At 47.4% G+C, this 16,229-nt stretch overlaps 1 protein-coding gene across 3 annotated transcripts in view; it reads left to right on the forward strand.

Annotated features, from left to right (window-relative positions):
• Positions 1-8,590: 8,590 nt before the first annotated feature.
• Positions 8,591-16,229, forward strand: part of LOC124298546 (inhibitory POU protein) — a 38,437-nt gene continuing 30,798 nt past the window's right edge. For 2 of the 3 annotated variants that reach the window (XM_046750709.1, XM_046750710.1), the window contains exon 1: positions 14,552-15,813. In XM_046750709.1, the coding sequence (XP_046606665.1) occupies positions 15,652-15,813 (162 nt within the window). In that variant the 5' untranslated portion in view covers positions 14,552-15,651. Of the gene's footprint in view, positions 8,691-14,551; positions 15,814-16,229 lie in introns of those variants that run through there. The other variant, XM_046750711.1, reaches the window with a different exon arrangement.

Genomic DNA, 16,229 nt, shown 5'->3' on the forward strand with positions numbered 1-16,229 from the left:
CGTGATCAGGCTGTTGATGCATCCCTGCTCTCTGTATCAAATTGTACCTGGAGTGACATCTCGTTTCCCTTACCTCGGCCACTCCGTGCTTATCAGTATCGCATAAACTCGAAAGTATGACGAACAATGGGTATGGACACACAGTGAAGCAAGGAAGCTTGCAAGCATCATATGCCGTGAAGAAGAAATTTCTGGTCATCCCTTTGATAATTCAGGCAAGTTTTAACTGCGGTCTTTTACAACCGGGTCCTTCCTCCTTCTCCCTCTGCCCCTGACCAAGCCTCTCGCTGATCCCATCTCAGGGAGCCGGGGAAGAACCCTGCTGACCCATCCCAGCGACACTTCACTCCTCGAGCTCCTTTTACGACAAACCCAACCCCCCTCTCTTTACGGAGCTCTGCATCTTAAATAATTGATTCTAACGTAGTTACGGCTGTTTTTATAACTGTTTTACCGACCGCTGTTGCCGCCATCGTACATTATTTAGATCTCAGTTTTTAAAGTTAAGTCCCAGGGCGCCAAGGTGTGAACAGACTGAAGGAATACGAAAGCTTCGACTACTCCTTTCGTACTGATGAAAGATTAAAATCGAGGCCAGCCACCCCCTCGGAATAAGGGAGAGAGAGAAAGAGGGAAAGAGAGAAAAAGCAGCCACGACGCCCACACAAATTCCCCGATTTATTTCTGCGCTGCAGCATATATGTATACGGGGGCGATTTGTATCCCATACATACCTATCGGCAAACTTTTGACGACAATGTCCGCGATACAACCTGCATCGACCGATATATCACTCGGGCAAGAGTTTTCGCTCTCCGTTCCCGAAATATAAAAGTGAAGGTATTTTAAGGAGCCAAGGAACGGGAAAATAAAAAAAAGAGAAAGAGTGCAACGCGCTGCACGAGATTATAGAAAAGCCCGCGAAGCCCGCATATAAAGATTACTATCGACGTATGCCTTTTAGCTTTATTTGCGGTTAGTAAAAAGGAGAAAGATAATTTCCTCTTCAACGTCCGCCAGGGTAGCGTTGGTGACGTTAATGTCAGATTCATGGCGCCTGTTTGTTATGGTTCGTATCACTGGCATTCCCCGTTCATGAATTTGAAAAACCCGACCTTAGCAACTCTAGCGCATCTGCAGTGCAGAAATATCTTGCTGCAAATTTTCGACCGTTTCTTGTACATTGAGATCGTTCTCCTTTTTTCTAGGCTCCGTGGAAAAGGCCATCAAAGTCGGCGCATAATGTGCGGCTGGACATCGGGCACCGCGGCGAGGAAGATGGCTCGAGCAAGTGAGGAAGGGGGGCGAGTCGGGGGGCAGTTTGCCGTATAAAGTTGAACTTTGTTGCGGTGCCGCACAACTACCTAGGAAGGAGCTGAATAATTGATGGATCTGAGGGTTGGATCGGGAAATAGACAGCTGGTTTATTCGGTATGATAGAATACAGACAGGCCTCCGAGTCCGCGAGTTCGCGAGAGTTGTCGAGCAGTTTTCTCCGCCACCCTTCCGAACGACCTGCACTGCACCATCATACGATTCCACGCACTTGGGCATGCGGCAAGTGCTACACAGAGTATACGTATAAGTTATATTGCAGAGGGGAGGAAGAAACATTGAAGGAAAAACCAAACGTTAGCGGAAAAAGCGGCGGTAGTTTAACCGAGTCACGTTTACAAACCTATCGACCACCGGGGTGTCTAGCGAGCCGAAAATACTTGAAAATTTTTAATTGTCATGAAATTCAATGCGACCTCTTGAAAAGTCATGAAATGTCATGAAATTTTACTAATGATACTGAAAAGTTTATTCTCAGATTAATTAGTAAATCTGATTCTACTTTTTCAGTCTCCGTTACAGCACGAAAGGAGAAGAATATCGTCGGTGGAAGAAAATTGAACAGAAAAATCAAAGTTATAGTCTTTCGCAGCGATATACCATGCGCAGCGTGTATAAGGGATGAAAAAATGAAGAGACGGAGAAAGAGAGAGAGAGAGAGAGAGAGAGAGCACGAAGCCTCCGTATAGATGTACGTACAGCCGTATATCGGAGGGAATGAAATCTTGGGCTTTGAGCAGCGAAGCTATCTGCCGAGCTGAGTCCAAGTCTTAAGTTATCGGTCTTTTTCATTGTGTATTAATGGGGCCGGGCGGCAGCGAGGGAACGGGGAATGCCGGGAAATCTGATACGGCTTGCTTGCCGGGCTGCTGCAGCAGCGTAGCCTCCTTTAAGTGATACTTTAACGCACGGCGTTACTGCGCGGCGTCAGAAGCAGCAGCAGTAGCAAGGTTAATATTGCCACTTCCATTTCCTCCCTCACCGATCTACTATTCATGAAATCATACTTTCGCGCGCGATACTCGCATAAAGCGATGGAACACCGGGGCCACATACCCTCCACCCGAAATTAAACCCCAAACCCCCACTCAATTCCCTCTCCGATTAGATTAACGGGATTTCTCTCGATCGGGCGATACGAAGAGCCGCAATCCCGCGTAACGCCTCCGTCGAATTACTATTATTATTATTATTATTATTTGAAAAAGTTTTTTCAAAATGAATTCAGTTTCCATTCGAATGATCCGTGTTGGAAAATGTCCTCATGACGTCAGAGCCGGCTGATGGTCGGCGCCATTTTATCATCGCATAACCCAAGTTTTTCATTTCAATCGAGGCAAATCGTAATTCCTTGGCCTTCAAATTACTCACGTCTATAAGTATGCCTGTTCTAACATCCAAACGCGAAAAAACACGGTCAACGAACAGCTGTCAGCTTGGTTGCGTTAGTTCGATTTTTTTTCCACGAGATGACGCATTGCAAAGTGACAATCCCGAGAACGATATACACTTGGTTATCATTGTAGCTCTTGTAACAGCGGAATTAGCTGTAGTGTTGAACGACGGGCCATTCCTACAAAGAATTTGACACTCTACGATTGTAAATGGATCAAGTAAAACGCAAATAGACTCTTCTCTTCTTGCCGGTGTAAATAACGCAGCGGAACAGCACGTATCGCCGAAGAATCGGGAATAGTTTGTTTTACCGTCCGTTTTTCAAACGTGAGGCGAAAGGGGAGAACGAGGAGGGGGGTTGTATATAATTTGTAAAATACAGCGAACGAGAAATCAACGAAATGGACCATAAAGCAATCGTTCGCGCCCGAAGCAGCAATATTTTCTCGAGAAATACAACAAAGGTATAAGGCACTGGGCTCTCTAATAAACAATTCAGGAGCTGTGTACTGCTGTTCCCAGCTTCAGCTTCTTCTTCTTCTTCTTATTCTTCTTATTCTTGTTCTTCCTCAGATTCTTCTCTATTCTTCATTCCAGTTACGCCTCTCCGTTCGTCCGACAACTGTGCAGTGGTCCTGACGACATCGCATCCTTGCAGTACCCGTACGGTGTATGTACAGTAGATACCGAAGGAAGGAGAGAAAAAAGAATTCGCGTGGAAGGGAGTTTTTTAATTTTTCATCTCTTCTTCCCATACCATTCAGACGTAGTCGTCGGACTATCCGTCCGAAACGTGGAACGGAATACAGAGGAACGTGGCGTCGCGTAGCTTTGTCCGGAGACGCGAGGCGTTTGAAAGGCGCGGAGTAAAAGATACCTCGTCGCAACCCCACGGGTACATTACTAGAATTGCCACCACCAATTGGTGTCCCCTGACTCCGCGTCGTGCCAACCGAAGTAGGTACGGCTGGCTGCCCCCCCGGATCCCCGCCTCAGACGGGGGTTTCGGCAAACACGTTCGCCCCGGGCGACACCGACGTTCAAACATCCAATCGCTCTCAGCGGTGAAACAACTTGAAATTCACCATTGTTATATCGGTATTTGATTAAGCGATGCATTGTCAGACCGCCCGCGACAACGTCGGGTGAACCTGCCGAGCCCCCCGACAAATCTAAACCACGGCGCATGGCTGAGGATAAGGAGAGGAATTGCATTTAGGGCGTCTCGCGCAATTTCATCATCCGTACTTGACGCGGTTCGTTCACTCACTGGCGACTCTGAAGACTTCAATTTTTGTTGCAAAGAATCTCGGTCGACGTAATCGGGATCCGAAGAAACTGTATTTTTGATACCAGGGTTAAAAGTCAGCGATCGATGAAGGGGACCACTCTCTACATAAAACGTCAAATCTTAATCGATTTGGATGAATTTTTTTTTTTTTGGGGAGGGTAAGGAATGTATACATCTTAGGTTCATAGGTACTTTTTGTTGGATCATTGTAGTTTTCAAAACGATTTCTTTTCTTGCCACGTAAAAGTGGAAAATGGCGGAGATGTAACAGTCAGTCGCTGTGAAGCTGTTCGGAAAGGAGGTGGAATGCGATGTAGACTCCAGCACCTCGTAGGAATATCTGAAGCAGTCTGAGCAAAAAAATTGATTAGTGTACAATACGTGTGGTCACTTAATGAACCAATAATATTGGAAAAGTAATGACAATTGGCTAAAGGGGAGATCTTAGAACAAAAAAGTTGATTTGTTCGGCAAAGATCTCAAACTTTGACCCAGAGAAAAACATGTTTCATTTTGACAATTTTTATTCGGTCTTAGGTACATCAATTGAACATAAGTAACATAAAAACTTGCGCCAAATATGAGTTTGATCGGTCAAATAGTTTTCGAGCAATCGTGTATACCGATTTTCAACTTGTTGAAAGAAAAAAGTTTCGAGATAATCGCGTTTAAAGTTTCAGCAAGAGGAAAACTTATGATTCTGTAATTTACCGACTAGTCAGCTATTCCAGCACCATATAACAGTCCTTCAGCTTCCTTGTAATACTCATTTTGAGTTTCTAACAGCTATTATTGCTAGACGACTTACTTCTGCACTCGGTACCAAACGGATCAGAGGTGAATCAAGCTCAAAGGCTTTCGGGACGTCATTTTTGCGAATTGACCAAAATTTTTTGCATTTTTTGAAGTCTCTACAAAGAGCGCCTCCCTGAAGCTCGTTACGTCCTCCAGACCTTGGATTCTTTTCCCTGCACACTTTCACAGCTACCTTACAGTACACCCTGCATTATCTTCTTATCATCACCTCACTGCTTCGGTTTTTATACCGCTTAAGCAGAGTGCTTCCTCTACTCGTGCACTGCAACTAGCCCCGCAGTCCCTTGCATCCTTCTCCTTATAGGTACAGTCACTTTCAAGTAATCTTCCATTCAGGCAACATCTAAATTGACCTGTTTTCCCTTTTCCCACCTCGACATCTTCTCACTGCACTCTCCATATCTTTGACAATAATTCAATTACATGCTCAAACATTCAACTCCTCAATACAAGTTCCTCTCATTTCCTCTTATCCTCAGTACGTGCGCGGATAAGTCGACGGATTACGAACCCGAAACAGGCCGTAACAACGTCACTGTTGGGTGTGGATGCGGTCATCGATAGCCGCTCGTCGTTATCGCGATCATCCACCCCGCAACAATGCTCGTGATACAATTTCGATGTCAAGGATCAAAACGAGCAGCGATATCCCCCGAATTTGCAGCTTTGGAAACGAACAGGGTGAAGAGTTCGAACAAGCGCATCTACGATGTAATAACGACTGGGACCGTGCAGCGTGCGGAGTAGATGACCGGATGACGCGTGACTCGGTAACGATCCGTGTAAAATTCCGGCTAATTCAATCCAGCTCGTAGGCAGGTGGCGGAGGGTTCTCTATTTTATACGGTGGAAATTCGAGCCGGATGCCGAGCGCAGGCGGGCGAGCCGAGTGGAGAGGAAATTCGCAATACAGCGGGCGGCTCTACGGCTCCGCTGGGAGGAATTCCGGGGTACGTTTTAAATTGCTGCATCCGAACCCCGAGCCTCGCTCCCCGCAACCTGGCCTCTCCGCTTGTTTATGTATGCCCCACGTTTCTTATTCTTGTGCGGCGGTGGCGGCGGGAAAGAACTACCCCGGCGAACGCCGAAGAAGCAGCCTCACCGCCGCCGGGGCGAACCGGGGCGAGGCCACCGGCTCCACCTTCCTCCCCGTCCCAACTTTATGTGCACAGCCAGGGCATAAGTATGCGAACGGCGCACCGCGTACCTCGGGAAGGTTGGCGGCTTTCGCATGTTTCGCTCCTCGAGGGCGATGCCGAGCTACGAGAGCAATGGGCCGATGGGGGAGGAGAGAGAAGCGATCCTGCCGCCTCTTCCTTCCTTCTTCGCAACTCTCGATGACTCCGGCATTTTCACATACCAAATTAGATACCTACCTTCTACTCCTACCTTCCTTCCGACCATCAGGGTCGGGTACGAGGTGCACACCCCTCCTCTCACTCAAGTTGAGAAAGGGGTTTATCGGACGATCGGAAAGTCCTTCCCGCTGGTGTGATTAAAACGACACCACCAAGTGTCGCCTGTCAAAAGAGCCTGGAGTTTTTGATCCCGTTCAATGGATCCTTTTGGCAGGTAGGAGATCGGTGAGAGTGCCAGAGGAGGCGAAGGGTGGCTGGTATATAATGTATATGCAGGGAAAATCGCGACCAGTTTATTCCATCGCCTCGTCGTTGGTTCCTCCGGCTCCTCGAGGGGGCAAAGCGACTCTCTATCGGGGTGAATAGGAGAGGTTGGTGTACGGGCCGCGGGACCCGGGACGTACGTTGAGTATCATGCGAATCGAGCACTCTGGGGCTGCCCCGAGGCGCCACCACCACCACCGGCAGCGTCAGCTGAACCGCCCCTGTAGGTGTGTATTATGATAAAAAGTGCACAAAAGCGGCCACCCCAGAGGGTGACGTGGAGTTTGCCTTGGTTCTTTCCTTCCTTCGCTCTTTACGCTCGACGGTGGAGGGGTCGGTACGTGGCGCCAACCTGCAGCTCGCCCGCCCTCCTCGTCCCCTCGCGGACTTTGATCGGAGTAACTTTGTCACACGATATTCACGAAACGAGGAACGGCCTAGTCGCTTTACGTATCGCCGTCCTCGTACCGGGTCAATTCAGCCTTCCGGCTATTTCCGGAACTTCTTCCAGAGCTTGGCTTTTGGCGGGAAAAGATACGCTGGATATATTTGTATACATATGGGACGCACCGACCGGTTAGCTGGCACCTTGGGGTCGTTCCTTACTTGAAAACGAGATTTTCGTAACTTGAAAGTTTGAAAATGTGATTTATAGCGCCATTTGTTCACAGATGACATCCGTCGCTTCCCTCGAGCGTCATTCGGGTAAGTCTAAGTACGGCAGTCTTGCTGTAGCGGCGTTGCAAAGTAGACGCGGGTCTTCAGCGACCCCAAGGTGCTAGCTGTGTTACGAAAGCGTGTTTTGCTCCAGAATTAATTTTACTGTTTTTACAGATTTATTAGCAGGGAAAGTATTCGGATCCTTTTTTTTTCAGTTGTGTGTATTTACTTCTTCATTATTTCAGTTTTCGTATAATCTACGTTCGACTTCTCATTGTCAATGATTATAAAAACAAGCTTTTCAAACAATTTCCGTGTTAGAAAAATTTTTCCTGTCATTTTTCAAAATAAATACTTTTTTACGGCTGACATAGTAAACCTGAATTTTTCTCAACAGTACTATATAGTATATATTAACTGTATCCAGAATTTTTTTTATCTCTTGATGTCGAAAATTGAATAAAGTTATTAATTTTTTATATAAAAAAAGTCTTATGTTAAATTTTTCAAATTTTTGACTACCTTAAAACTGATAATTCACGTCGCAACATTTTTCTCTTCCAAAAGACACTCAAGTGAATAACCCCGAAGAAAAATCAAGTAAACATATGAAATTGCTTCGTTACAGCGAGCAATTTTCGTCCGGGGTCTTCGACGACCCCAATGTGCCAGCGCAACGCGTTCTACACGCGGACAACGTAACCCCGCGACTGGTGGGTACAACTTACGGTGTGTGTTGGCCTAACATAGCCTGCAGTGCGGTAAACATCGGAATGGCACGTGCCCGCGCTGCCGTAGAGTACATGCACGGTTTCAACATATGACCGAGTGGGTGGCGGACGAAGACGGGGAATTTTCGATAGGTTGTACCCTCGGCGTAACGTGATTAGTTGCCCCCAGGGCCTCACGGCGACGGTATAACAGGCGTACAGTAAAGCCACGACCGGCATTCATCGGCGAACTGCAGGCATGGCTTTGGTTGAATTAGTTATGGGAGCAGTTTAAAGGAGCAGAGCTGAGCTCCCGGCCGCAGACGGGTTCCCGATGCGGAAAACGTCGAGTTCGCAGCCTATATCGCGAGCTTTTCCCGTGCGCGGATCATCGCGATCGAAAGTTTGGCAGACGAGGCGAAATCGGACGCGCGTTGCAGCGGGAAAGCGACGTCAGCCGCTAACTGAGAGCGAACTTGCAGGCGGGTATATAGGCACGTACCTAGGATATACACGCCATCTCACCTAATCGACGTGACAGCCCCTCGCATCAGCAGTTACAATGACTGACGGGGGTTTAAAGATTCAGGACACTTGGTTGCGCCGAGCGGTGGAAGGAGCGAGACAACCTCCGACCAACCACCCCTCCGGGCGTACGTCGAACCGCTCTGTACGCACTCCGAAGCGAGCGAACGAAAGCCACGTTACATTTTCACTGGATCGACGGATTTTCCACCATCAACGCTCCCCCGATTTGAACGTCGCGATGCGGTGCGATGCATGGAAATCTGCGGGGTGGGTCGAAAACGTAGAGCAGCGTCGGCTACGAGACAGCCGATAATTTGGCGGTCGAATCGTGCGGTACGGAAATTTTTAGCCTTCTTCAACCTTGATTCGTCGTTCTGGGTGAATTTCACCCCAAACATTTTTCAAACTACTCGTAGAGTTACTTGGTCGTGGAAATTTTGGTTAGAAAAATTGATGGAACTTTTTCTGCGATCCTTAAGCAATAACTAGATATTTTTTTTTTTTTTTAATTACTTTTTAGATTTTTAGAAATCATTGTTGAAACAGGATATCAATTTTTTGGAATTGGGATCAATTTCACCCAGTGTTTTTCACCGGTTAGGGTTAAGCCTGACGCTCCTATGTTCAGTAGGATACAATAGGACCTACGAAGGACATGTTTTGTATTATAAAGTGATCCCACTTTAGTCCTAAAAATCGCAGATAATTCCATTCGTTTCACGTTTAGGTCTAAAGTAGGACGTCATCAGGACCTCTACAGATCCCTTATGTCCTCCAATATTGAATGTAGCTAGCAGGGAGGGGGGGTGCATCTACAAAAAAAACTTGGCCACAAGAATCTCAATAATAATCGAGTTTAATTTAAATATTTATGGATGGATAGAAATAAGTAGTGATACGAAATTCAAATATCCAATAGTTGAGATTAACGTTACTAATATTTTTTGCGGATGTAAAAGTTGTCTCCGAATTGAGAGTTACGAATTCTCGTAATAATCGTTAATCATCGCAGTATAACTATCTGCAAGATTTGTTTCCACGCATTTAGTTCGTCAAGATTCACAATCGTTTTCTTAAGAGTAATATTAATAAACTCATACGAGGGGGTTGTAGTGCAAGAATAGAATGAGTGACTTTAAAAAAATAAATACTTTTACGATTGTTTAAACGGGTCGAAGCGTACACGGTACAGAAAAATAATTTTTCATCAATTTTAAATTTCTGACACTTACGCTCATTGTACCGTATATACTCATCCAGGATCTCAAGTCCATAAACAGGCTTTCGCGTAGGAGGATTAGGACATGTAGCACCAAAATAGGTCAAGGTTCACGATAGGTACAAATATCGAGCAGGTAGGTCTGTCAAGGTTGTAACAGGATTTCAGGGCCAAAAAGGATTTAATAAGGCCTTACTTATTTCCTGCTGGTCTAACGTAGGGCCAAACTTTTGACTCGGGGGCGGGGGTCAATTGCCCGAATCGAAATTTAGACCCTCGTGTGCGCCTGCAAGTCCTACGTTTGACAGGACGTGGTAGAACCCGCGGAGGACTAACTTTGTATGGAAGAGAGAAGCTATTCTAGACATAAATTTGGCCGATATTACCGTTTCTTCCACGTTTAGGTTCAAAGTAGGACATCTTTAAAACCTCTACGGGTCCTCCGTATCCTCTAAATCCTCAAGACGCCTACGGGTCCTTTACCACAGAATGTACAATTTTAGTCATTGAATATTAAGATCAATGCTTCCGTAAATTCGATGAAAAAAATACTCATTACTTTGATGATAAGTAACGCGATTTAAATTCATTTTTCATACTCTGACAATTCTCAATTGCGTTATTTAATTTTTCGGGTGAGTAAAATCTTAGGTTTGGGGCATTATTTATTATTTTGGCAACAGATGACGCGTTAATATTTGAATTATTACACCTTGGCAACCTTGGTCCCTTATCGCATCTAATTATTCCGAGTAAGTAGAATAACACAATCACCAATCCAGACGCTATTGCTGTACGTTTTGAGGACCTCAAGACATTAAACAGGCTCTCATATCAGACGAGTATCGCACAGAGTACCGGAATAGATTATAATAGGACGTTAAGGTCCGCAAGGGCTCCAACGGTGAAAAATACAGCTCTCTCAAGGTTCTGAATAGGGCGTGAGGACCAAAAAGTACTAAATAAGGCGCTGCTTAGTATCTGCAGGCTTATGCAGGTAGGGTGTAAATTTCGACTCGGATGCGCACTGCATGGATCAGGCGACGCGCTTTCATAGTTTTACCGTTGCGAATTTCATCGTTACAACTGATACTCGAACCGATCGTCGAGCTTTCCGGATCGGCGGCAATCGACGCGATGCAAAACGTCGAGGTGGTTCGAAAGAGGGTGCGGAAAAAGTGGAAGTAAAACAGCGAGGGGGGCGGGTAGCACCGCTCCTCCCTCCATCAAGACCGACCCGTTACTGATTATACTCATTAGCCTGATTGCAAATACGCGGTATTATCGCCGGGTAATTCCGGGGTTACTTTCATTTACTCGTTACCGACCGCCGCGGCAGTTTGTTTCATTTAATAATTATTACACTCGTTAATACCAACGTTCACGGCGTAGCCACCCCCGGCGCTGTGTAAGGCACTGGGATAAGGCTTTGCCTAATGATACACCCGCCGCCACATTTACGGCATATGGCTTAGATTATACATTGCGCTCGTGCGGTACACGCTCGGCTGCGTAGCGATTCGCTCCCCCCTTCATCTCCCCCCCCCCCCCCGACGGTACTCGCACGGTATAAATTCATCCAAGTATATCCACGAAACTCGGCAAACTTATCGTCGCGGGAAACACACGTTCAGCGATATAACATCCGCAACTATCATCTACTTGCAAAAATTTTCATCTACAACCCATAAGCACAGACTCTGCGCTGTGGTTTTCAGTATCGCAAGTATCGTGTAATTCTAACGGGGCGACGCGAGCGACAATGAATCGATAAACGGTAACGAGGAGATCGATCGACGAAAGGAGAAATCCTTCCGATCCATCTCACCCCGGTTGCAGGCAATCGACGTGACTCGTATGCACGCACCTTACATCGCCGACAGAGACGGACGGTGTGTTCCTCCACGCAATTCGTCGGTTTACCTACCCCCTAGGCTGCGAGGGGCGGGGGGAGGATAAGAGACGGAGGAGGAATAAGTGGCAGACGCAGTCGAGGCTCGCGGGGACGCGGGTTCGAGGCAGACGAGCAGACGGGTGTAGATGGGAGACCTGAGGGTGACCCGAGGGCGACCCACGGATGACCCGGGGTGCTGCAAGTAGGTTTAATATTTGATACAGCGCGGCCTGGTCATCCTGCCGAGGCGATAACACAGCCCCCGCGGGAACCTTCCGACGTCGTCCCTTGGAAACGGACCGTCCCTCCCGTTCTCGTTCCCATTCCAGTTCCAGTTCCCGTTTCCGTCCTCCTCGAGGTCCGGCCTAGCCGCGACGGCTACTCCGTGCGTCCATCTCCGGGGGTGTATAACACGTAGAGGTACGAGGTGTGCGCCAAGTTTCTGCGTGTTTGTGTGCGGGCAGGCGAAACCGCGAAAAAGAGAATGGCGCGAGGGGGTGAGTTTCGTCCTTTACGAAGCGGCGAGAGTAAGGGAGACGGGACGACGCGAGATGGGGAGGGAGATAAATTGGCGGAGAAAAATCAAACGGATCCGCCAAGGACAATCACTTTACTTCGTCGCTTCGCTGTACGTACAGTAGCGAGACTTTGGCCGAACGAAATCAAGTCGATTGGATTCCGGATTGGTATATGTGTCTTATCTGTGTACCCAAGGTACTCTCTCAGACGGGAAATGGTTTCGCCCGATGGTCGGATCGTGTGCTACGATATTTTGACCGTGGTGGTGAAAGCGGCCGAAACAACTGCGCGGCTGGAAATTTGCGTAATTGCATCGCGGCGCTGTAGATTGAAGATAATTGCGCGGTAGATTTTAATAGAATATTGCAAGACTTGGACCTTCGAGACGTTTAGGGGTTGCACGGGTTTCGAAGGTTTAGAGAAAGGATGTTTTCTCTAATTTAAAAAAAACATATAATTAAAGAATTATTTTATTCGAACTTAAGGCATGCGAAAAAACGATATTTTAACGATATTTCTTCAAAATTTTGTACAAAAATTTGTGTACCCAGTATTTTCGCGGTGGACACGATAACTCATTCTAGCTTTAGCTGAGATCAAAAAACCGAGTACTTTCTGTTAGCAGGTGAAAATAGCTTGTACTTGGACGAAGGATTAAAAAAACGAATTGAAATTTGAATTTTTAGCAGAGTTGCGTGCAAACAAGGAAAACTTTCGGTAAACTCTACATCACGTATTGCCTTGTAAAATAAATCATGATCGAAGCAAAAAAAACCTTCGTCCAAGTACCAGTTAATCCTAACTAGAAGAGGTGTGCAAAATTTCAATAAGATCGGTGCATTAGGTTCTGAGAAATCGTATCCACTGATTTGTAAAATACAGTCTTTGGAAAAGAACGATATAACGAGGTCGAGCCTAATGAGAGGAATTTCCAAAGAGGCTCTCTCTCCTGGACTTTTACTCCAATTGACTTGAAACTTTGGGGAAATATTCTTGACGCGTTTTACTGTGAAATAAAAAATTAAGAACAAGAAAATGGATTTTTTAAACTTTCCAAACCCATATAACCCCTTAATATAACGTTTTTCAATTCTGCCAAAGGACATTCGGTAGGCGTCGAATCTTGAATTCTTTGTCCACACCGCTGAAAAGATAAAATAAAGTAAAATGCGTGCAGCATTGAATTACAGTTTAACATCGTTACTATTTCATCCACGATGGCTGGGCATAGCTCTCCTGTAGTTTATTCTCCCTTTCTCTTGTTCTTGTTTCCTTTCGGACTCTCGAGGCGACCGCAGTCGTAGGATAAGTGTCTCCGGCGTGCGACTGACAGGTGTTTCCATTCGATCGAACGTTTTCTTTTCCACTCGTTTCTGCGCCATGTCGTCCCATCTTTGTTTCCCCGTGTTCTGTGCATCGTTCCTCTCTCGGTTTTTCCACCGGCAAATTATCCTGTGCATTAAAAGAATAAGAAAAGGAAAAAGAAAACTATTCTTCAAAACACCCCATTCGCACTTACAACCGAGATACTTTTTTCTATACTCTCCTCCTTCGTGTCCGCTGTCACGCAGTCCTTTTCCGCGTCGCATCTGCAGGTTTTCAACCTACGAACGAGTGTGAAACACGTAAAATCACACCTACACATACCAATCGATGTCTCCGACGTCGAGATTTCTGACCCCCGGACCGAAAGGGACTTCGGATACGTCTCTTACCAATCATCTGAATTCTTAACGCCTGCGAAACCGTATCCCGCGAGCCTCGGTTGACTCGTTAAATCGGCTCTAACCAATCGTCGAAGATCCCACTTCTATCCTCAGTTGGATATCTCCGGCCTATATCCTGCACATACAGCGCGGTATAAAAGTCGTTGGTATACCTACCGGTAGCAAAATGCAAAAGAGAGAAAACCGAAGGAAAACCCATCATATATCATCACGCGGGTTGTATTTATCTGACACCCAATTACGAGTAAACAAACTGACAGATAATACGCGTACCTACAGCCAACATGTGTACAAGGGCATCGTATGAACACTCTGATATGAGCACACATAAAACGTATGAAAAAAAAGGGTTGTTCAGGGACGAAGAAAAGAGGGAAGGGGTGCAGCGATAGTAGTAGAACCAGAAAAAGAAGCGGCGATAGCAGTAACAGTAGCGGAAAGAATGGAGGTGGTGGTGGTGGTGGTGGCGATGCGCGGACGAAGACGGGGTTGGATTTTGGAGAGTAACGTGGAGGGTTGACGAGGGTGCAGAGGACGAAGGTTGCGGGGGCGAAGGGGGAGGAGGCGGGAGGAGGGAGGAAGAACGACTCGGCACAACCGCGTAGGTAAAGCACGAACAATCCAGGCGCAAGATGGCCGCCGGTATCGGAGCTTTTCAAGCGCCGGCGTAGCGGCGACATCAGGCTCCGCCCAAAGCGGGGAAATATCGCCTCCCCTCCGTCCCCCGAGGCGCCGTTTCACCCCCGGATTCGGTACGCGGACGGGTAACCCCGCCGCCGAGCGTTTCATCCCTTGTTGCGAAACGTTAGGGTTACGATATCTATCTGCAGAACATGTCGCGCAGTCCTCGTAACCGGTCCTCGCGTCAAAGAGTGCCGCTGATACAGCTCTTACTAATTATTACCGAGTGCTGAGAAGAGCCCCTGTCCACACCCGATCGGGGGCTGATCTTTTTGTTTTTTTTTCTTCATTTTCGTGGTTGTAGAGTGAGAGACGACGTTCTCATTTACCAAACGTTTGCGCGATGAGACAGTTACGGTGTTCGTTACATCGGGTTGGCACGAGTTGAGGTAGGCTTGCCGATTGTTTAAACAGTTGTTGTTTACTGTTGCAGTGATATTGTATCGCGAGTTACGACCGCGGTGTGATCAAGACGTCATCCTAATCCCAAGTGGGTACCACGGAAACACCCTACATTGTTGTACTGTTTACAAACTACGCGTGTATTATTGCCAACGAACTGAAGGGCGGTACCATAATCACCCAACCGCGAAATACGTCATGGTGTTGAGGAAAGATACCGTGCAGGCCAGAGACTTGTGAGACAGTGATGGTTGTCGGTGTTTTACCTGCACAATTGTACTCGCCGATTCGCATACAGTTGTCCTCGTTCGTACCGATAATACTGGTGAAACAGAGTCTCCGGAATCGCGTTACACAGAGATCGAGGTGAGCCGATGAACCCGGTGAAGATACGGGAACGCTACAACAGGTTCGACGGTCTCACTGTTACATCGCGAACCTGGTGATCAATGAAACGTATCATGTGTTGAGTTGGAAGCTGAAGAAGGAAGTACGGAAGAACAGCAGGCGTAGATTCCACCGAGTTTGGAATTCGGTGCAGAGAGTGAAAATGGAAGTGGCGACGACGGCGCGGGCTTGGCGAGACTGAATCCTTGGTTCCGTTTTATCACCTCCCGTCGGCCAAGCGGACCAAGTCCCAAACAGTCGGCGGAGAGTCCAACGCGTATTGAGAGCGAGTCGAGGCCACGAAGAGGAAAAAGGGCTCAGATGCGGGAGTGGACGGATGATATTTGATTCGAACGATCAGGTTCGAGGACCGCGGTCATTCCTGGGGGAAATCCCGGCTCCTCGTAACTCGCCTACAACTTTCACGGTACCTTGAGTCGAAAGACACCGCGCGAATAACCGACGATGATGTACTCGCCGGACAAGATGATGGGCAGCAAGGGACTCCACGGGGCGCCCATCACAGCCCCAGGATGCTTTCCTTCCGGGCGATACTCGCCCTCCCCCTACCGAACTGCCCCGGAACCCATGCCGCCCCCGCCCAGGCGATGCATGCCGAACCCAACCGTAAGTACCTACGACCTTCATCATCGCCGATCCGTTCAGGTACCTCTAAGGTGTGTGCATGTGACGCGAAGGATCCTTCGATCCGCGGCTCAAATTAGAAGGCAATCGTGGTTCCCGCCCACGCCACGACAAAACCCCACGTCTCTCCTATTTGTCCCGACCAACGGGGATTCCACGGTCAAAGATCAGAGTGGACGGTGCAGACGGCGACGTATCTAATTTGCCGCCAGCTCTCTCGTGCAGACTGCGGATACATTATTCACGGCCAATTAATGAAATATAGGTCAGAGCATAGCGATCCTCGCCGTTCCCTCTCTCTTTCTCTCTCTCACTCTCTCACTCTCGGTACACTCTCTTTCGCGAAGTCCCGTGTCACCGCATAAACTCGGGCTTTACTCGGGAAGCGTGAAACCAAT

This window comes from Neodiprion virginianus, chromosome 2, assembly GCF_021901495.1.
Source record: "Neodiprion virginianus isolate iyNeoVirg1 chromosome 2, iyNeoVirg1.1, whole genome shotgun sequence".
Classification (NCBI taxonomy): domain Eukaryota; kingdom Metazoa; phylum Arthropoda; class Insecta; order Hymenoptera; family Diprionidae; genus Neodiprion; species Neodiprion virginianus.